The sequence below is a fragment of the Tachyglossus aculeatus genome, chromosome X3, assembly GCF_015852505.1.
Source record: "Tachyglossus aculeatus isolate mTacAcu1 chromosome X3, mTacAcu1.pri, whole genome shotgun sequence".
Classification (NCBI taxonomy): Eukaryota; Metazoa; Chordata; class Mammalia; order Monotremata; family Tachyglossidae; genus Tachyglossus; species Tachyglossus aculeatus.
In genome coordinates, this window is record NC_052099.1 from 34559359 (window position 1) to 34583002 (window position 23644).

Below are 23644 nucleotides of genomic sequence, written 5' to 3' on the forward strand. Positions count from 1 at the left end.
ACAAAGTGGAGTTGAGGGCACCATGAGGTCTGAAATGGAACTAGCCCTGGGTGAAACTTGCAAAATGAGAGTCCCGTGCATTCTGAAATTGCTTTCCCCTAACACAAAAAGCCTAATGAGCAATAATTGGTTAGCAATAACAGGAATGAGGCCCTGTGGCTCTCCCCAGCACAATCACACTTCCCTCACACACTTAGCCCAATCAGCGCTCCCACCTGAGCCCAAGTCGGGGGTGAGGGAGATGCTAGAGGGGCAGCTACTTGTTCCTTTCCCCTCAGTGCACCGCTCTCGCTCTCTCCTGCTCCACGGCCATCGCCCCGACTCCCAGACAACTCATGGGAGTGACAGAGAGGAGATTCTGATGACGCCAGACGAGACCTTTCCCCTCTCTTCCCCACAACCACATGCCGGTGGCAGCCGACACCTCTGCCTGACCCCGAGTGGCGTCGTATTCTTTCGAGTTTGTCAGATTCTTTGGTGATCCTCACAAAAACTGCGTCACGCAGGCTGCATTTAAACACAATCAGGTTGGCATCACCAAAGCTCTCTGGAATAGGCCCAGGCTGGCAAGTGAGCAATCCAGGCCATAAAACTCCCTTCTGCGGGGTAGAACCAAGGGGATTTTTTGCTAGCTTCATGACTTCGCTACCTTGTCTTAGGCCCAGGACGGCAGCAGGAATTTTTCATCAGAATCTCAGGTTAAAGGTCCAGGGAAGGGCAGGCCAAGTGACTTAGCCTATCTGGACTTACCCCAGAGGCTTTTCTATTGTCTAGCCCAACTGAGGACAATAATGCTGGACTCTCAATGACCTGGAATTCCTTCCCCTTCATTAAAACAAAACAAAACAAAAAAACCCACCCACACTGCTTTTTACTGCCCTGGAAATTTTGCAAAGATGGCAGAGTGATTAAGGGAAGGGAGGTGCTCTCTATGAATAATTCATCAGGAAATATTTGCACTCTCAAGCATCACATCACAGTCTGAAAGAGTGAGACTTGAAATACCGTCCATATTGAAAGGAGATTTTCGGGTTTCTGTGGCCTTTTTTGGTTTGGGGATTTTTTTTTAATATATTCTGGGTCGCGCTACCATCCATTAGAGAAAGAACTGTTTAGCGGCCATATGACAAGTCACTCCCGAGGGTTACCCACCCTACCAAGCTACCTCGGCATGGGACTAAAAGAGACGCCGGAGTCAACTGGTTTAAATGGAGGAGTGGGGGACTGCTCACTCATCTGAGTTGCTCTGTGATCTTTCATTCCAGGTGCTCTAGGTGAGTACTTCTATACACATATACACATTCAGTTCCAATCTGTCTGGCAGCACCAAACGGGAAAGAAACTATAATTTACAGAAAAAAAAATGAGGCTCTTACACTAGGAACACAGCTGGCTCTCGTCCTACAACAGGCATCAGGGGAAACACTGCCAGAAGCAGACAGAAAAAAGCCCAGCTCAGTGAGGCTTTCTGAAACAAAAGAAAGAAAATAATTTCTATGGATTCGTCCCTTGGAAGCCAAAGTGGATGTGCAGGCCATGGGGGTTCAGCTGATTTACCCCAGTTCTGTTGGGCTCTTCCCCGACACTGTGGCTCAAATTTATCCTTTTCACACAAAATTCATTACTGCAAGCATTTCAGAAAATAGAACAACAAGGCTCGAATGAACCTTTAGGGATTGTCGATTAGAAATCTGGGCAAAGATGAAATCAATGCCAACCAGGAGTCAAAAGCAATAACTACTTTGGAAACAGATGCTGGGGTTAAATGTAATGTGATTTTGAATTTTCATTCCTTCTTCCTATGCTTTCCAATCCCTTTATGTTCAGAGTGGGAGCCTGGTAACTGGGAGTCTACGACAATAATTTTATTTAAGAAGTAATGGAAAACATCCTGGGCTGGGAGTCAGGAGACATAGGTTCTAGTCCCATCCACCACTGACCTGACGTCCGACCTTGAACGACTCAGCTCCTCTTTCTATGCTCTGCCTTTGTCATCTGAAAAACTCGTCACCTCTGAGAATGTGGTCAGGAATAATCAGGCGATAAAAAAGCGATTTGGAAATACAATGATTCAAGGTAATCTTAGTCACAGCAGTAGTAGTAGTAAAGTACTACTTTGCTCTATTCATTTTACATATAGCAGAACTTCCCCCATGTGAACTGAGAGCCTTCTAGACTGTGAGCCCACTGTTGGGAAGGGACTGTCCCTATGTGTTGCCGACTTGTACTTCCCAAGCGCTTAGTACAGTGCTCTGCACACAGTAAGTGCTCAATAAATACGATTGATTGATTGAGAGGTGTTGTGTCTTTAGATATTATAATAACTATGACGGCATTTGTTAAGTGCTTACTATAAGTCAAGCACCAGGGTAGATACAGGCCAAGCAGGTTGGACGCAGTCCTTGTCCCACAAAGGGCTCACAGTCTTAATCCCCATTTTACAGATGAAGTAACTGAGGCACAGAGAAGTGAAGTGACTTGCCCGAGGTTATACAGTGCCAAGTGGTGGAGCTGGGATTAGAATCCAGGTCCTTCTGACTCTCACGCCTGTACTCTATCCATTAGGTCATGCTGCTTCCCAATATGCCTCGGTATGGCTTGCCATACCACTCCCAACCCAGACTATCCCATCAGCAAGTTCTATCTAGATCCTCCCACTGTCAGCTGGGAATACCGTGAACACAATCAAGCGTCACCCTTGAAGGAGAGCTTTTCACGGCTGGGTGTTCATTGGTGAGGTGAAACACACACCAAGCAGGGTTCCAAAGGGATGCATCCTGAAATCCCTGTAATTCAATCTCTTTGTCACTAATCTGGAATCGATAACGAGATGATAGTTGACAGGGACAAGGGATTGTGAATATAGCCACCAGACTGTCCATGGATACTAAATCGCTAAAACATCCAAATGGAAATCGCATTTAAGGTAGCCCAAAGAATTAGATAAATGGACCAGCCAAAACAAGGTGGAATTCCAAGTGGATTAAGTGTAAATCAATATGGTTACAAAATAACCCCACCGCCAAAATGATACAGAATAAGGAAAGACTGGCAAGATGTAAAGATTAGATGTGCCCTGGAGATTTGGCTCACTTTAAATGGATAGGAGCCAGTAGCATACCACCATCTTTAAGAGTCGCCAACAGGATGCTGGGATACGGGAATAAGAGCAGTAAAACAAGAACAACCATCCTTTCATCATACTCTCTGTTGACTGGGAACAGTTACATGCTACTACTAGCCCTGACCTATTTCTAATTTTGATTATGGCATCTTAAAGAAGCCAGGAGGAACTAGAGTGCCGAGAAAAACAACAAAATAACTCAAGGAATGGAAAATCAATTCTATGAAGAAAGTTTTGAGGAACCAGGGATTGGTAGAGCAAAGAATAAGGGATTATTCAGTGACTGCCTTCACAAATTGAAAGTGGACACTGACCAGCTATTCTTCATGCCCACGATGGCCCAAGCAAAGGGCAGTGCTCTCAAATTAAAAGGACAATTTGATTGGACTGCCAGAGGTGATTTGAACCCTGAACAAAGTGGACCTTTTTTTAAGGGTAAGAGTCACATGTCCTGGGTGGTTTGTCATTCACAGGCATCGGGAACCAGGTGACCTCTAAGTTCTGGCCAGCAACTTTATGCTTCTAGAAACCAAGGCACAGAGAGGGCTAGGTGACCAGCCCTGGGACTCACATCTCGTGACATCTAGTCCGATATTCTCTTCCCTCCTTGCCTGACTCTTTCGAATTGGTTTTATATATATGTATATAAATATATCTCTGCGTGTGTGTAAGTTTGTGTGCATGTGTATACATATAAATAGATACATACGTATCCACATGTAACACATATATCATCTAGTGAGTAACATGAAGTTGTTTTTTCAACATAGAAAATGACATGCCGGTAACCCTTGCATAATCAAATAATTCACTGAAAAGGAGTGAACTGAAGGTCACAAGAATTACTGGAGATGTTGGATGAAGAGCAAACCCTGTGTTGACAAAGAGCTTTCCAATTCAGTCACACCAGTATTTTTGACGTAAACTGAGGCCAGGGCCAGGTTCACTAGTCTTCTCTAGACAGGAAACTCCTCTGCGACAGCGGAAAACGTCAGACGTCATTAACCTTTAGTGGAAGAAAAGGTATTGCAAACTGATGGTCAATTCTTCGTTGATACGATACCTGTGCTCGAGTCCAGAGTTGGGTAAAAATGGGCCAGGCAGCAAGTGCAATCAAACCGACTGTAAGCATAGAGCGGTAGAAAAAGCCGAGAACCTAGCAAGACACGCCACAGAAGAAATGAGAAAACAGGTCATTTAATACTAGTCACATATATTTGACGATTTTAAAATTTGGCAATAGGGCTTCACTTACTAATAATTCAATTCCAAGGGCAAAGACTATTAGAAATCCAACAGAATGACTCACAGGGAAGGTCAACAGTGATGTGATAAGGTCTTGAATAACATGGAATCTGTTTAAAAAGATTACATACAATATTTAGAGAATAAATTAGATCACATCACATCATGAAAGCTATGGTCTAAAATCAGAAATCTGATAAGAAACCAAAAACTCAACTAATACCTGGTTTTAAAAATCTAATAATTCTAGCTGAATTTTTCCACAGCTGGCTTCAGTCCACCTGGAACTTTCTGCATAAACAGACAAAGATTTCTACCTGACTTGGGATAGTCATCAATCAGTTAATTAAAATGAGTGTGAAGCATGCTCATCCGATTCTTGAAGCTGTAGTTCACTCTATTTTACAAATGTTACCGGAGTTTTGCTACAAGATAGGTCTCAAGAGAGGCCTACAGATCCTTGAGACTTGCAGGTGGATATACACTGTAGTCTAATCTGAATGTGAACAATGGCATGCGTTTTAGATAAAAATGAAACAAAATGGACAAAAATCCACCATAAAGAGGCACCCACTCCAGATAAGCCAGGCAAACAACGGTGAATTTTAGTCACCAGCTAGGGATCAGGCTCAACCACTGTTTTCTATAGGAAGTGTTCACAAATACACTGGTTTCATTACAATGCAACTGATGCCTATTTGTAAGTAGGTTCCCATCATCTGGTCTACCAGTGCTCCCCAAACAAAGGCGAAAGCGGATGGATGCTAATATGGCTGCCAGCATGGCATATGAGTAACTGCAGTCAGCAGTCAGTCGGTCTGTGTGTAAATCCATGTCCACAATGAACAAGCCCTAGACAAAGGCACAGAGCTGATTTTACTAAACCAAGTTTCAATGAGGAAAAAAAAAGGAGAATCCCATGGTCTGACCACTAAAAATATATTCACGGAATAGGCTAGTTTGTGAAGTGTATTTTGGTAGGTACTTTGACTCCAACTATATGCTTTACTTTCTGACTAAACCTGCTTTACACAGACACTGACCCATTAAAAAGGGATGTGAGAAGGGCAGAGGATACTTCTGGCCTGAGCCTAGGGCTGGACCAGTTCTTCCACCATGAACAATTTCCTAAGGGAGCGAGCAAAAACAACAGGATAGCCCTTCTCCACAATGCCCATGTGGAATGAGGTCGTTTCCTCAATAATAACTAGCTACCAGGCACTGTACTGAGCGCTGGGGTGGATATATGAAAACTGGGTTGGACACAGTCCCTGTTCCACATGGAGTTCACAGTCTTAATCCCCATTTTACAGACCAGGTAACTAAGGCACAGAGAAGTGAGGTAACTTGCCCAAGGCTAAACAGCAGACAAGTGGCAGAGCCAGCATTAGAACCCAGGTCCTTTGGGGAAGGGGCACATTGAGAAGCAGCGTAGCTCAGTGGAAAGAGCACGGGCTTTGGAGTCAGAGGTCATGGGTTCGAATACCGGCTCCGCCACAAGTCTGCTGTGTGACTTTGGGCAAGTCACAACTTCTCTGAGCCTCAGTTACCTCATCTGTAAAAACGGGGATTAAGACTGTGAGCCCCACGTGGGACAACCTGATCACACTGTATCCCCCCCAGCGCTTAGAACAGTGCTTTGCACATAGTAAGCACTTAACAAATGCCATCATCATCATCAATCAATCATATTTATTGAGTGCTTACTGTGTACAGAGCACTGTACTAAGCGCTTGGGAAGTACAAGTGTATCATCATCATTGATTTGGAAGGGGAAGGATGGGCAGCTGTGTGTTCCTGTGGTCTAGGGAGGTGGTTATTTGGTATTTATCCCTGCTGTCTCAGCAGGTTGAGCCTCACCATCTATCTCCATGTCTAAATAATAATTATGGTATTTGTTAAGTGCCTACTATGTGCCAAGCACTGTTCTAAGCGCTGGATGCTCCCAGCACCCAACACGATGCTGTGCTAGGCTCAACTGAGCTTGGAATTTCTGAGCGTGGGTTTCAATACTGGCTAAGCAGGAGAGGTATCAGGATGCTGGGCAGATTGCTCTCCTAGGGCCCAGAGTTACTCCCCAGAAATGAGGTAGGTATTTTTTGGAGGGAGCGGGATTACCTCTTCTGGATCATTGGAGCAATGTGGCCTAGTGGGAAAGAGCAGGAGACTAGGTGTTAGAAGAGCTGGTTTCCAATTTGTGTTCTGCCAGTTGCTCACTGTGTGACCTCAGGCAAGTCACTTAATCAATCAATCAATCGTATTTATTGAGCGCTTACTGTGTGCAGAGCACTGTACTAAGCACTTGGGAAGCACAAGTTGGCAACACATAGAGACGGTCCCTACCCAACAGTGGGCTCACAGTCTAGAAGGGGGAGACAGAGAACAAAACATATTAACAAAATAAAATAAACAGAATAGATATGTACAAGTAAAATAAAGAGTAATAAATATGTACAAACATATATATATATATATATATACTTAACTTCTCGGTGCCACAGATTCCTCATCTGTAAAACAGGGAATCAATGTCTAATCTCCTTCCTCCTTAGACTGGAAGCCGCATCTGGAATAAGGACTGCGCCTGATTCAATTAACCTGTACCTACCCCAGGGCTCAGAAGAGTTTTTGACACATAGTAAGCGGTTTACAGGTACCATAATAACCATCATCATCTCCATCATCACTATGGGACTGATAGAGTGCTAGGCTGACCCCACTTTGCATGCTTTGCAGCAATGCTGGAACAGTGCTCTAGCCTAGATGGCTAATAAATAGGAGAAAAAAGGGTAGTATTGAAGGAGGGTGCCCGACATTTCACTTACTCTCTCAGAACTGCATACCATATTGGCACTGGTAACAAGCAGTATATGTAATAAGTCCAGGGACGGGATTGAATCAGCAGGAAAAACGCTATTGAAACTCCAAGAGCTGCAAAGCCCCATGGCAGAAGCACAGTTGATTTCTGCAAAGCAAACGAGCTGTAAAAACCCTTACTATGTAAATCGATCTTGTAAACTCAGACCAAAAACTGCATTTCCTGCCTGTTAGAATATAGATTCATGGGAAGGTTTTGACTCTGGGATCACTGTGTTTAGGGTTCAGAAATTACTGGGGTTTATCTGTACCGGCTCAGGAGACAGTCGCCAATTAAGACTGAAGGAGCCAACCAATATTGCCTGCCTGCATTACCCAAATTTATCTCAATGAAAGCCCATTCTAAAAAGCTCTCATCACAATCCTTATATCCTAAATCTACACCTCAGAATTCTCACATGAATCAATAGTTATTAAAAGAATAGTGAATTATTCACAAGCATCTTCTTTTAATGGGGTATTACTTGCTTTCAGAGCTGGTTAACCCTCCCAGCTCACCCAGCAGTTGGTTTCTCTTCGCTGCCAGGACAATTATAAAATTTACAAGGTGGCTGGCCCACCTTCCCACAAAAGCTTTCCTAGTCATAGGAAAGCAGCTAAACCAATCTATAGGATTTCCCAAGAAACAAAGACAAACACAATGAATACAAAAATCTAGCATTCTTTTTCCGTTCATTGCAGGTCTATGAAAAGGAATTAAATGCAGAGACCTTAGAAGTGGAAAACATGTGGGTCCTGAAAAGCCTGGTAAGAATGAGCTATCTGTCCCTCAGCTCTTGCCCCACTGGCACAATTGGATCCCTGGACTGTGGTCCTTCATAAATCCTGTTGATGTTTTTAATTTAACTGCTTATTTTTTTTTTTTGCTATGCTCTCTCTTGTGCCTAATACAGTATTCTACACACAGCAGGAGCTCAGTAAATACTGATGATGACGACGGTGTACTTACCTTAGTTCTTGCCACAACACTTGTTATCAGATTGGAGTGAAATTTGATTATTATCAAAGTAGCAAAAGACGTCCAACCGACAAACCCCATTACAACACTAACACCCAAGAAGAGTCTGTCGTAAGTGTGGTAATAGTTTAAGCCTTCCAATGCCAAGTCAATCAGCACCTTGCAAAGTGAGATCTACGGAGTGAAAAAGACATGCAAGCTTGTTACTGAAGGCACAGTCAAAAAGGGGTAATCCAAAACAGTTGAAAATAGTACAAATCAAGTTTATACAAACGATGCACTTGGGAAAGTACATTACAATAGAGTTGATAGACACAATCCCTGTCTTCACGGAGCTTATGGTCTAGAGGGGAGGCAGATATCCAGGTAAATTTTAGATGGGGGAAATGGCACAGTGAAGGATACAGATATAAGTGCTGAGGAACTGAGGGTTTGGGAATATCAAGTGCTTAAGGGCAATTGATTTGTTGATGCAGAGGGGAGGTACTACAGGAAATAATGATTAAGGGAAAATAATTTGGGGGAGAGGAGAAAAGAAATGCAAAGCTTATTGTACTCTCCCAAGCACTTAGTGCAGTGCTCTGCACAGAGTAAGCACTCAGTAAATACAACTGATTGATAATAGTAGTCAAAAGAATTCATTGAACATGGTAGAGAAGGAGCATCTGGTATTCCCTAGTTGTTCAGTACAACCTTGTACTGAAGCACTTGGCAGCACTTTATTGTTTTTGATGCCCCAATAAGAGATTATGATGAACAATGAAATATCTAAAATATAATAAAATTTGACCCTGTAAAGCCCACCGTCCTATAAAGTGCTTGAGACTCTAAATTAAAAAAAGAAGAGTGAATGTTCCCTTATGAGAACAATGCCTGATGACAGTTAATCATTCAATGGCAGTAGTCTCAGAATTTTTTGGGACCTGAATTTCATTTTTCTTTTTCCCATATTAAGTGAAGATTAACTTAACCATGTATTACACACAAGCAATCACATCAAATGATTTGAGAAAATGACCTGTTTCAAAATGCAATGCCCATTACTCATTAGAAATAAATGCAGAGAAGTTCGATGTTTTGAAGACAAAGTAGGATTGTTCCATTTTAAAGTTCACACAAGTTAACAAAAGAAAACCAACTACTATAGGAAAGAAAAGGTGAAAAAAAGGAAAAATGAAATTGAAATATGAATTTGTCAAGATAAACTTACAGCTTCATTATACTTCTCCTGCTTCATGTAAGATTTTGCTTTTCTCAAAATGTCCAACTGTTTGGAATCAGAAAGTGACCTATACAAAACAAGAAAGCTTATATTACATTCCCTTACTTACATTCCCCTTCTGTAACATTTTCTTTGTTTCGTTTTTGAAGAAGGTCAAAGGTCAGATAATTTGGGCTTGCAATTTTAAAAAAAGTTCTAGTCTATTCGTTTTACCAATACTCCCCCCCCCGCCCCCCAAGTCCCGAAAATACTATTGGATTACCAGATATTCACCACTCTAATTGAATCACCATCTACAGATGTCACTCATTAGCTACCAGATCAAAATTCAGCTACCAACTGAATTCTGCCAAATTGTTTTCCCTTGGTGGTCCACTTAGGCAAAGTACTGGCATAACAAAGGTTAACAGGAAAACAATATTAAAAAAGAGTCCCCTATGCCATAAATAAACAGCATGATTATGTAAATGTGTAGTGTCCTCTCTGGAGGAGACAACCTATGCAAAAAATTTCCGGTTATGACCACTTTTCGTTTTGTCAGAGAAGCCTCTAGCTCAAGGTCAACTTCTCTAAGGAGGGACATTATAATTTTCTGATAGTCTCAAGAAACACTGAAATAGAAGTCTTTATTATATGGTTTTTTCCCTGTTAGATGACCCAAGAAGCAAAAGGTTTCAACAACCTTTTCTCTAAGATTAAAGTACGGTTTATGTACGTATTTTAAAATTATATATTATAAATTATTTATTTAATGTCTGTCTCCCCACTCTACACTGGGAGCTTGTGATGGGCAGGAAATGTGTCCCTAATTCCGTTGCACAGTACAGTGCTCTGCACACAGTAAGCACTCAATAAATACCATTGATTGATCATTGGTTTGAGAAATCCTGTTTCAACAAGGCAACAGTTCTCTGACAGAATATCCCAGTACTAATAATCGTGGTATTCGTTAAGCACCCATTCTGTGCCAAGCAGGGTTCTAAGTGCTGGAGGAGAAATGGATGGTCAGGTCGTAAACATTCCCTGTTCCATGTGGGGCTCACAATCTATGTAGGAAGGAGAACAAGTCTTGAATCCCCATTTTAAAAATGAGGAAACTGAGGTCCAGAAAAGTTAAGTGATTTACCCAAAGTCACACAGAAAAGCAGTGTATCATAGTGGAAAGAGCACATGTCTGGGAGTCAGAGGATCCTGGGTTCTAACCCTGGCTTCCTCATTTGCCTGCTCTGTGACTTTGGGCAAATCATTTTATTTCTCTGGACCTCCATTACTTCACCTGTAAAATGGGGATTAAATCCTACTCCCTCCTACTTATGTGAGCCCTATGTGAGACAGGGACTGTGTCCAACCTGATTATCTTGTATCTAACCCAGTGCTTAGAACAGTGCTTGACACACAGAATAATAATAATAATTATAACCACATTAATACCCATTTAGTAGTAGTAGTGAAGCAGGGATTAGCCATGTCTTTTGGCTCCAGGACCCATGCTTTTTCCAGTAGGCCACGCTGTATCTCCTTACACAACATTTGCTGCTAAAACATGATACACAATCTCCTCCTAGCCGATCCCTGGAAAATTCACCAAAGCACCCTTGAAGGGGAAATTGAGCAAACACCAGAGCTTGGCAGTTTTCACCTCCTGCACACGAAGGCATAATGAGACACAAGACAGAATTTTGGTCATTTTCCTTCTTTCAAGGCAGAATTTGAATCTTGAGAGAAGGAAAGGAACAAAAACCAGAAAATAAAACACTTAATACTTTAGCTGAATAGATAGCACTTAAACTAACCAAAATTCTTCGGGAAATACCCCAGCACAGGCATTTGGAAGGAAAAAAGGGAGATGAAAGAATGGGTATTAGAATGGAGATAAACACAAGCTCAGTTTAACTTTTTATACTCTCAAAATTTCTGAAAGCTATAGGAAGGCTCAGGAGCGGCAATCACTTCAATTGTTTGAATTCGTGGGGAAGGGTGTGAGTGTAGCTGTAAACCCTATGTTCAAGGCAAACCACCATACCTAGGTGAAAGATAGAGGGGAAGTGGCTGTGGAGGGAGAACACTGATTTGCCATGTCTTGCAGTGAGACGACGGGTTCATAAATTCCTGGATTGCTCTGTTATCGGACCCAAAAATCATTCTCTCACAGATGACACAGATATGCACATTTGCAGCTCCTCATTTAAAAAAAAAATCAAGCCGAAAAAATGTAGGAGGATTTTACACAATACTGGAGGACAATGGAGACGTTTTACAAATGAGTAACTTGGGAGGAGGCCATACTTTGAATATAGCCTAACACCCAGAACAAATCGTAGAAGAACAAAAGGATAAACCCCCAGTCAGAAGCAAAAAGAGGGACAGCAAACAACTTTACACTTTTGCAGTAAATAATCAGGTCTAGCACTGCAGTATTGCAGATTTGGGGCACTTAGTATCTAATCTAGAAAACATTTGCACAGTTGCCTCAGCATAAAACCTGCTCAGTTAACTCATTAATAATGTCACACGCTAAAGTCAAAGAACTTCTTGCAAGAATGAACATTCATTTACTTTCTAAGTTTATATAAAAAGCTGAGCCTCTAAGAGCAGACGGCTATTCCATCAACCATAGCAAATTCAGTCTACCCGGATTCGAGCTCCTCTACTTAGGAATTAAGCCCCAACAGTCGTCACTACGTGTTGATCGCTTTAGCCACAGACAGATTTGTAAATAAAATTCTGATGGGAGTTTTACATGTATAGCACCCCTGCCCATCTACTCATTTGCTGCTCTTTGTGGCATTGGGGGAACAAGACAGGAAGGGCCAAGGGGGTCAACGTGGCACCGCACAAACCCCTAGAACTATAATCATCTCCTCCGTATAGCTTCATAGTCCCAAAGTCTCCACGATATTTACGCCAGAAGATGCCATCATCAAGGTTTCCACTCACCTGGTGCTTTTATATTTACTGGTTACCTATTCAGGGTACATGTCTGTACACTATTAACACATGTGCTACTCTTTAAAGAAAATCAGGTCTCCTTGACACTTGACAGTGACCACGTAGACTGAGAGTTGCTATTCAGACAGTAGAAATGAAATTGTAATTCCTTCGGAGTTATTAGCCAGAAACATCCATTACTTCCTTCTTGAGGTACCCCACCACAGAACAAGCAACACTAAGTTACTGTTCAAGGACAACACTTTCAACCTTTAAAAGTTTCACACCATCTATCAGGAACTGGAAGGGATTTTCAATATTATAATGGGTTCTGAAGGACTTTACGGGACTCTCTCTATTTCAAAACCCCGCTGGAGACTCTCTTCGACCCGGGGACTGACTAAAAGAATCCTGCTGACGATTAGGGGAGTGAGCTAGATCTCTTCCAGCACGAGGATCCCTAGATGCTATGATTAGGAACTGGAAGGGATTTTCAATATTATAATGGGTTCTGAAGGACTTTACGGGACTCTATTTCAAAACCCTGCTGGAGACTCTCTTCGACCCGGGGACTGACTAAAAGAATCCTGCTGACGATTAGGGGAGTGAGCTAGGATCTCTTCCAGCACGAGGATCCCTAGATGCTATGATTATTCTTCAAAGTGCAAAAGTGATATTGGTGCCTTAACTCCAAGAGTTTCACTCAATATCCACAGAATCTGCAAGAAAAAGTGGGTCAGTGGGCCATACTTTGCTTGGAAATAGTCCCTTAGGAGATGTTAGCTTGCCTTGACTATTCCTGACAAATTGTGTTTACACCGTACCGTTTCATTTTACATAAAGAACAATATTGGACAGCCCTCCGAAGAAGCCCAGGATGAAATTAAACTCCTGTACCTGCCTGCAGGGGCCAAGTCTGGCTGCTTAAGGATTCCAATCACTAATGGACACTCGTTGTGTTTGCCAGCACAGTTCTGTTTAGACAGCACACAGAAAAGGCCTGAAGAAAACGAAAAAGTAGAAGACGACCCTCTCTGAAGGACATGTGGTCTGCAAGCACACAGACTGGATCACCTTATAATCATTTGTCCGCAGACTCACATTTGTAGAGAAGCAGCGTGGCCTAGTGGCAAGAGCCTGGACTTGGGAGTCAGAGGTCGTGGGTTCTAATCCCGCTTCCGCCACTTGTCCGCTGTGTGACTTTGGGCAAGCCACTTGACTTCTCTGTGCCTCATCTGGATAATGGGGATGAAGACTGTGAGCCCCACATGGGACAACCTGATGACCTTGTATCTACCCCAGTGCTTAGAACACTGCTTGGCACATGGTAAGCGCTTAACAAATACCATCATTATTATTATTCATTCATTCATTCATTCAATCGTATTTATTGATTGCTTATTGTGTGCAGAGCACTGTACTACGCGCTTGGGAAGTACAAGTTGGCAACATATAGAGACGGTCCCTACCCAACAGCGGGCTCACAGTCTAGAAGGGGGAGACAGACAACAAAACATATTAACAAAATAAAATAAATAGAATAGTAAATATGTACAAGTAAAATAGAGTAATAAATCTGTACCAACATATATATAAGTGCTGTGGGGAAGGGAAGGAGGTAGGGCAGGGGGGAGGGGGAGGAGGAGAGGAGGGAGGGAGCTCAGTCTGGGAAGGTCTCCTGGAGGAGCTCTCAGTAGGGCTTTGAAGGGAGGAAGAGAGCTAGCTTGGCGGATGGGCAGAAGGAGGGCATGCTAGGCCAAGGGGAGGACGTGGGCCGGGGGTCGACGGTGGGACAGGCGAGAAGGAGGCACAGTGAGGAGGTTAGCAGCAGAGGAGCAGAGGGTGTGGGCTGGGCTGGAGAAGGAAAGAAGGGAGGAGAGGTAGGAGGGGGCGAGGTGATGCAGAGCCTTGAAGCTGAGAGTGAGGAGCTTTTGCCTGATGCATAGGTTGACTGGTAGCCACTGGAGATTTCTGAGGAGGGGAGTAACGTGCCCAGAGCGTTTCTGCACTAAGATGATCCGAGCAGCGGCGTGAAGTATAGATTGAAGTGGGGAGAGACAGAAGGATGGAAGATCAGACAGGAAGCTGATGCAGTAATCCAGTCAGGATAGGACAGGATTATTATTTGTACGCTCACACAATGGCTTTTCCAGATTGACTGAGAAACCTCACCACTAACAAACCTTAATTCATCGAGTAGAGAGAGTGACAACTAATAATGAAAGATAGGAGATTTCAGAAGCAAATTTTCTTGTGTCACAAGAGAAGTCCACATGATTGGGCCTATTTATTGTGTGTGAGATGGTAAGCGGTGTCATTCTGTACTACTGACATTGAAGATTGGTCAAGACTTCCTTGTGCTACATACTGTTCCCAAGTCTCCTTAAATGAATTAGTCAATTTAATTCCTGCTGTAACTTCTGCAGTCTCAATCTCTCTCACGGCGGTGGAGTTTCTCGTTAGCCCCACTGCACGGCTAGAAAGGAAATAGTCAAGGCTTGCCTCTCATTCACTCTTCCATCACAGACGGTACCTGTCTCCAATAGAAGCAGCCTAAAGAGGGCATATTAAAAGGAGTGGGTGACCTTGCTAGCTTCAAATGTGGCATTTCTACTGACCCAAAGTAAACAATACCAAATTAGATGAGAGTCGAATCCATATGGTCATCCACTAACCCAAAAGCAAAGTACTTAAAACAGGCGTAATGAGAGAAGCTGAAAATCTCTGTACGTTGTTCTAGGAATTTCACTTGATTTTCTGGGGGCTTTTAAAACCAAGTTTTATTCCTGAAAAATGTAACTCTAACATTTCATTATGTGTCCTTAAATCTGAAAACTGTCAAGGACGGATGCATCTGACTATGAGATGCCATCAAGTAAGAAGTCTCTTTAATTACTCTAAATCTACTAGAAGCTTAATTGCTTTCCCCAGTGCGCACACACACACCCCCCTCCCCCCATCTTCTGGGACTCTGTTTCCACAATTTTCCATGATTCCTGCTCAGCTGATTCTTTTCCTACCTCTCTGGCCACTCTACCTCAGGCTCCTTTGCTGGCTCTTCTCTCACCTCTCACCCCTTAGCTGTGGGTGTCCTATGAGGCACTCATTTGGGTCCCCTGTATTTCTCACTTTATAATGATTGTGGTATTTATTCAGCATCTATTAGGTGACAAGCACTGTACTAATTGCTAGGGTAGATAAAAGGTATTCCAGTCTATATACTCACTGTCACCAGGAGTTCCTCTGCTTCACTGGCTTCATGCAGGTGACTCTCAAATCTACCTCACCCATCCTGACTTCCCACCTGCCTTATAACCTCCCATTTCCTCTTGCCTCAAAGATATCTCCACATAAAAAGTAGCAGGGTGGTCTAACAGAAAGAGCATGAGGCTGGAAGTCAAAGGACCTGGACTCCTCCAATCCCGGCTCTGCCAATTTCCTGCTGTTGTGACCCTGGGCCAGTCATTTCACTTCTCTGGGGCTCTAGTTTCCTCATCTGCAAAATGGGGACTCAATACTGTGAGATGGTAAGCGGTGTCATTCTGCACTATTGGCATTGAAGACTGGTCAAGACTTGCTTGTGCCACATATTGTTCCCAAGTCTCCTTAAATGAATTAGCCAATTTAATTCCACCTACTTAGGCTGTGAGCCCTATGTGGGACAGGGACTCTGTTCCAGGTGATTAACTTCCATCTACCCGAACAGTGCTTGACACTTAATAAGCGCTTAACAAATATTATTATTATAACTGTGACAAATTAGTTTCACCACATATTTTACATGTAAAGAGGAAGCATAATGCCAGATGGAGTCAGCTGGGGATCAGAGGAAGGAAAGAGACCCCACAGGAGCAGGGCTAGAAGCCCTGGAGAAATGTTTAGCCTTGGCTGGCCAAGAGCCTCACTGGAGCCTTCCTGGAGACTGTGATAACATTAAGGAAAATATTGTAGGGGGAAAACTAATTTTAATTTTCTATTTATAACGAAAGAGAAAAAATGTATTTCCTTTCGCATACAGAGGGTGGGCTCCTACTGGCTATATGAAAAGATTAACTAAATGTTTGAATTTGGACATATTCAAGCACTTGAAACCTATGATCTCAAAAGAGGAACTTTATATTGGAGATTTCAAACACCCTCTTTTGGACCACATGCTTTTTTCCAAATTTATTCTACTCAACTTTTTATTTTAATAAGAACTAAACAAGGAAAACTTTCCACTATGTTCTTTTACACGGGTGGGAAAAAAAGACAAGGGAAAAGTGACATTTGACAGACTTGAAAAACTTGAGAATATCAGGACATTTTGGAGATGTCAAAAAAAGTGACAATCAGGATTTTGAAAACATGGCTAAGCGGGGGTATCATATCTCTAATCGGTCCTTTCCTCAAATCAGGTAGAAAGGATTTTCAATGGGAAACACCTACACTCGATCTACTCTGTCTGATTTGCAATTAAGGGACTAAGAAAAGTCCATCTGCGCTTTGAAGAGCAGCGCTTCCAATTCATCACCTCCCACACATCTTCCCGCTCCCGTGACTCCGTAAACACTGCAAGACACGTCAGAGCAGCAACAGTCTCCAGCACAATGGATTCCCTTCAGCCCCAGCTGGAGACAACCTGGCGCTCTCTACTGCAGTGGCTCCTCCCTGGCTCTGCAACAGTTATGACTGCAGTTAGCCAGTTCATGACATGCCCTAACACCATGGTCAGTGGCGGGTGGGTGGGTAGGTGTGTCTGTGTGATCTCTGACTGAGGCCATGATGGTGAGCTCCTCTTTCTTTTTTTTCTTAAACGGTATTTGTTAATCGCTTTCTATATGCCAGGTACTGTATGACGCACTGGGGTAGATACAAGATAATCAGGTTGGACACAATCCGTGACCCACGTGGGTCTCCTCTAGAACTACAACAAGATAATCAGGTTGGACCCAATCCGTGATCCACATGGGTCTCCTCTAAAAGTGCCTTGTGGGCAGGGATCACATCTACCAACTCTATTGTACTGTTCTCTCCTAAGAGCTTTGTACAATGCTCTGCACACAGTAAGCACTCAATAAATATCATTAACTGATGAATTGATTCAGGGACTGGTAGGAGCTGCTGGAGGCAGCCACCTTTAAGACCTATGACTCCTCCTCTCGCTTTGTTCCCAGCACGTTCTCACCAAGTCTCCCTCCAAAATCACAGAGGGGCCTCCTCACTCCCAATCCCACCCACCAATTTAGGGCAGGGATAACTGGGGTGCAAATCAAGAGACTATGGTTCTTGTCCCCACTCTGCCAGTGGCAGTGATGACTGTTGGGCAAGTCACCGGGCCCTGATTCCCAAGATTTTGGTGCCTGCTCCTCACTACCTCACAGCGGGGCTAAAGGGCTTTGAGATTTTTGGAAGAAATATGTTACATAAAAAGGAGGTAGCATTTTCACTCAGAGGTACCTACAGAAACCTTTACAGACTGCGAGGTACTGGTACATGAACATCTTCGGGTCAAAATTCCCGAATTCCCTCCAAAAGAGGCAGTCCATGTGCTCACCCCTCTTTTGTTTCAATCTCACATCAACAGAACAGAAACTTCCATTCTGCATCTGAAATGACTTACTGCTCTAATGAAGTCAACTCCTTATGGGAGGGTGGAATTGTTTTACCGCTCAACTAAGAAACAAGAAAAATAAAGCATATTTCTGTGCCCACTGTATTCCTCTCAAGTGCCTTGTCGTTTCCAAAAATAAATCACATAGATATCCTATAATCCTTCCAGGCAGCCTTAGTTCCATACTTTTTAAACTATGAGAACTGAATATCGACACAATGCATTGTTTTCCTTTTTTAAAGATCTAGGAAACAAAAAGAAGTAGAAAAATACTAAAAAGATGGATGATTTTCAGTTGAATACCCAACAAAGGAAGATGCAATTTTCATTGCTTCTAACTTCTCCTTAAAAACCCTCAAGGTTTCCTAGTGTTGAAAGGATTTTTTTACCTTTGAGGCAATAAAGTGAGAGGTTTCCCGCAGAAAAATGGCAATAAACTAACCATAAGCTTATAGAATCAGACTGTGAATAGCAGAAGGCCAACATGTCTTAAGGAAAAACAAAAACACTTTCAGCTTGCTCCAGTAATCTTTTTCAAGAAGATCAAATTTATCAAAGTACCTTTTTTACTGTGGGTAACTTGCTATTATAAAGAATAAAACTTGAATCCACTTCATAAATTTAGTCATTTGTGTTTCCTTCACCCTCAGAAACCACTTCCGACATGTGAAGCAGACCAAGGCAAGTTTCTGTGCCATCAACACAGTTTTCGTCAATAACGCTGCTTTAAAAATTTCAAGATCTGTGCTTTTCTCCACTACCTTCAATTTCAGTGGTTAAAAGGAACTTGTTTTCTAACCTCTTTCAAAATCCTAGTGAGCGGTTGCAATTTTCTCCCTATATTTGCCTGAATAACCTGTTGGATGGTGGTGTTTAATTTTCCCCTTTGCCCGAAGATTGCAAGTTCACTCTGCCCTTTCAGTCTCTGCTTAGTCACTCATCTCCACCTACTGGTTAAAGTGCTACAAAATGAACCTCTGGATTTTGCCAATGTTTCAAAAATGTAATATTCCCCTAGCAGTAACATTATTACCACAAATCCTTTCCTCAATTACCTTGAAGGTAAATTTTCCCAAGTCAAATGATTCACAATAAATTAGTTTTGATCATTTGATAAAACTTAAAATGTCCTAAATTACAATTTGGACAAGTCACTTAATCTCTTGGTGCCTCATCTGTAAAATGGGGATTAAGACTGTGAGCCCCACGTGGGACAACCTTAATTACCTTGTATCTCCCCAGAGCTTAGAACAGTGCTTGGCACACAGTAAGCACTTAACAAATACCAACATTATTATTATACTGCTTTCTGCTGTATCTTTGTTCTTTCTCCTGCTTCCCCAGCTAAAAACCATTTTTATCTGTTGTCTCCCCCACTCGATTGTAAGCTCTTTGAGGGCAGAGAATGTGTGTCTTGCTTGTACAGTGATGCACACTCAGGAGGTACTCAACAAACACCAGTGATTTATGTCAGTTAATTATCTGAATGTAGTGGGACAGCATTGTCTCTACAGACGCTTTATTAAGGTAGCTAGCAAATTAAGAGCAGGGTTGTTAATCATTAAAGTTTTAAAATTTTTAGCTCTATACATTTAAGGAATCTTAAAAATTTATTTTACCCAAAGGGAGAATCAATTCAATCTCTCACAGGGGAAAACGTACGTTCTTTTCAGATGATCAAGATGTATACACTGCCAATTGCCAGGGATCATTAACAACCATTTTCCCTCTTGAAAGTGACAAAATGCAAAAGCGTAGAGGTATGTGTATGCAATTGAACATATGCGCACCTACACACATATACTTTTATGTCAATCAGTGACATTTGTTGAATACCTTATAGAGTGCTAGGACTGCAAGCGTTTGGAATAGTAAAGCATTTGAAGGATACATATTCCCTGCTCTTAGCTTACAATTTAATGTGGGAGAAAGATTTAATTCCCGATAGTGAAAGCCGCAAGACCAAGCATAAACTGGAAGCAGTAAGAACAAATATGGGCAAAACAGCTGAAAAATATACACAGAAATATACGTAGAATATGAATGCTGAGAATGCTGAGGATACATTAAAGGACACTGGCCAGCTGGCCAGCTCTGTTTCCACAAACACTTAACTACAAATATGAATAAAACAACATGAAACATTAGGTGTTACCTTGCAATGATCTACCTGGTAGATTGTAATCCACAGCGCCCTATTGATCCCTGTAGTCTGTATGCTCCTTGAGGGCAGGGATCATGTCTACCAACTCCACTGCGCTGTACTTTACCAAGAGCTTAGTACAGTGCTTTGCAAACAGTAAGTGCTCAAAAAATACCACTGAATGATTGATTCATCTTTTATTCAAGATTAACTGGTCGATTCTGTGAGCCTGTTGTTGGGTAGGGACCGTCTCTATATGTTGCCGACTTGTACTTCCCAAGTGTTTAGTACAGTGCTCTGCAAACAGTAAGTGCTCAATAAATACGATTGAATGAATGAATGAATGATTCATGCCGGCTTTTACTGGGAGCAAGTTCCCTCAAAGGGCTATCCGTGAAGCAATATCTTTAACTCTTTTGTACCAAACCATGCACGGCTGGATAAATGTACTAAGGAAGACTGAAGGAGAAGAAGTTATTCTTGCCTTACTGAGGTGGCCAATTGTGCCTGGAGGAAGCAAGGCCCTGCTCAATTTGAGGAATAAACCGGAGCAAGCCTACATTAGTACAGACTGCGTATCAGCCTTCCATTAACCCCAGGCTTGCGTTTAAAAATGCATTTTCCACGTCACGAAGAATACGGAGGCATCCTTATCATTTCATCTAAATTGTGAAATTCTGTCCCAGAAATCTACTACAGTCCCACCACTGTACCATAGGTTCCCTCAGGGGCCGCCTCAGGGAGGCAGGAGTCCCAGAGAGAAGCCACGGTGGAAAAGGACAGTCTCACATTCCATTCAAAGGGGCCATAATGGTGAGGAATTCTGCTGCTACAAGACCGACTCTTTGTGCAAAACTGTAGGCTCATTTGACCTCCTGCTTAGCCAGAACAGTCACAGGTAAGTATTTTAGCCAAAGGTGGGCAATTTGGGAAAAATATAAAAATGCTTTGGTATTGGGGCTAACCTGGTGCTGCAAGTGGGCTCTCGTTTCCTCCATTCCGACTCCCTTCTGCATATTTGCACTCTTTTATTCACCCCTCCCTCAGCACCACAGCACTTATGTACCTATCCACAGTTTATTTACTTATATTGTCTGTCTCCCCTTCTAGACTGTGAAGCTCACTGTGGGCAGGGAATATGTCTACCAACTCCGCTCTACCGTACTCTCCCAAGTGCTTAGTACAGTGATCTGCTCACAGTAAGCACTCAATAAATACAACTGACTGATTAATTGATTGAGTCAAGCTTACCCTGATTTGTAGTTACTCTTGTTCACTTTAAATGTCTGGACTTCCGAGGCCAGGCTGAAGCATGCTAAGTGCATATAATAATAATAATGATGATGGCATTTATTAAGCGCTTACTATGTGCAAAGCACTGTTCTAAGTGCTGAATATCCCTCAGAATACTCAAAATGAGATAGAGAATAACCCAGAATGCTTGGAAATTGAACCCCTCCACACCTCCATATCCCACTCTTTACTTATCTACTTATCCCCAAGATGGAGAATCAATCAATCAATCAATCGTATTTATTGAGCGCTTACTGTGTGCAGAGCACTGTACCAAGCGCTTGGGAAGTACAACTTGGTCACATATAGAGACAGTCCCTACCCAACAGTGGGCTCACAGTGTAAAAGGGGGAGATAGAGAACAAAACCAAACAGTAACAAAATAAAATAAATAGAATAGATAGGTACAAGTAAAATAAATAAATCCCCTCGGCCCACTCTGCTTTTACAGGGGGTAACTACATGGTGGGTGGAAGTCTGTGTCTTCCAAAGCCCACGATTTCCAGAAAGCTTGCTCTCCTGTCTTTCATCAAGAAGCAGAAAATTCACTTACTTAAATGGTGTGAACAGAAATGATAATGTGGTTTCTTTCTTCTGCATCATTTTCACCTGAAAGTCAAGAATGAGAACAGGATCGTGACACACTGAATGAGAAGGGAATTTCCTTAAGTTCATCTGGAAACACTAGAGGTTTCCATGCATTCACCTTTTAATATTGGAAAAGTATTTCAAAGGGAACTACATCATTTAGGTGCAAATTAGGTCTAAGTTGGACTTGCTTGGACTTGAACATATAATCTTTGTATCTCCTAACAATGCATTTAACTGAGTGTTCACTTATTGTAATTCTTGACCAAAACATACAGATCCATGAACTGTGCTAGGACAGTATCTCTGAAACTCAATTCAGCTGTTTAAAGGTCCACCCTCTAGTATGGGACAAGAAGCTGATTTCCTTCACTGAGGTTTGGGAGACCCCGAATCACCATGGACAGGGCTAAAGGCTATAAAGGGATGAGGACTGGTCAGTTTGACATTTCTGGAAATCTATCTGGTGGGAGAAGAATTCTTTCCCACCACTTTCTACTGTGTTCTGTACACAGGAAGTGCTTAATTAATACTGTAACGACTCTTAATACTAGACGTAGGAGTATGGGGGAGGTAAGGGGGGCAGGAGAAGGCCTCCTACAATAGAGAGGCTGGTGGGATTCTGCATTGATTTTTGGAAATCACATAGCTGGGCTGCCTGCCAGCCACTAAATGCCCCAACGTGGATAATGGAGGCCAAGGTTCCATAAACCGTGCTCTCCCGTCCATCCTGATCCCCTAAACCTCCATCTCAGCCTCATAATGAAACCCACACAAAACTGCTAAGTGGTAAAAAGAAACAAAATACACATTTCTGAATATTCACTGGGCATACATTGCTCCTTCTTCTAGCCCTATGCAAGAGATCTGCTTTTCTGAGATGGAAAAAAGACAGCTGGCAAGTTCTGCCAGAGCTTTCAAATGCATGAATACATTGTTAGTATCATCAGGATCCAAACACTGAGAGGGAGTGCTTTGTGTCAGACTGGAGCCTCTCTCTTCCTGTCGACCGAAACCCTTCTTCTCGCCACCAAAAATAAAAGCATTACTGATTTGTGGATGATTTACTCAGACAAGATGACTGTTCAGTCCCTGTATCCCAAAAGGCATTTTGGAGAACTTTCCACTAACTTGGTTTGGGATTAACTGGATAATCCCAAGGATAGAAATGAATGGTGTGTGTTTCTTGGGGGATCATCTCCCTAGATGTCATCCTGGAGAAGAGTATTTTCCTGGAGGCGAGAAAGTAGCTGCTATTATGACCACTTAAATATAGCTTTCAGCTCTTGTCAAGGTTTTTTTTCATATGGTTTAGCTATTTTAAAATATTCTGAAGAGACATCCCAGAACAGAGAAGCAGGATGGATTGTGGAAGGAGTACGGGCCAGGGAATCAGAGGATGTGGGTTCTAATCCCAGCTCCATCACTTGTCTGCTGTGTGACCTTGCACAAGTCCCTTCACTTCTCTATGGCTCAGTTCCCTCATTGGTAAAATGGGGATTAAAGCTGTGAGCTCTATGTGGTACATGGACTGTTTCCACTTGACTTAACTCTTCTATCCCAACACTCAGTACAATGCCTGGCACGCAGTAAGCACTTAAAATACCATAAAAAAAGAAAAAACTGCAAATGAAAACATATAACCACCTACAAAAGAAAAGAGAAATAGATAA

General features: G+C 42.4%; 1 protein-coding gene across 3 annotated transcripts in view; it reads right to left on the bottom strand.

Moving 5' to 3' along the window:
- Positions 1-23644, bottom strand: part of PIGN (phosphatidylinositol glycan anchor biosynthesis class N) — a 94893-nt gene that overhangs the window by 34567 nt on the left and 36682 nt on the right. For all 3 annotated transcript variants that reach the window (XM_038770330.1, XM_038770331.1, XM_038770332.1), the window contains 7 exons: positions 21937-21992; positions 9415-9493; positions 8196-8378; positions 7195-7334; positions 4380-4479; positions 4188-4280; positions 1377-1468 (listed from right to left, as the gene is read on the bottom strand). In XM_038770330.1, coding sequence (XP_038626258.1) covers positions 1377-1468; positions 4188-4280; positions 4380-4479; positions 7195-7334; positions 8196-8378; positions 9415-9493; positions 21937-21992 — 743 coding nt within the window. The remainder of the gene's footprint in view (positions 1-1376; positions 1469-4187; positions 4281-4379; positions 4480-7194; positions 7335-8195; positions 8379-9414; positions 9494-21936; positions 21993-23644) is intronic.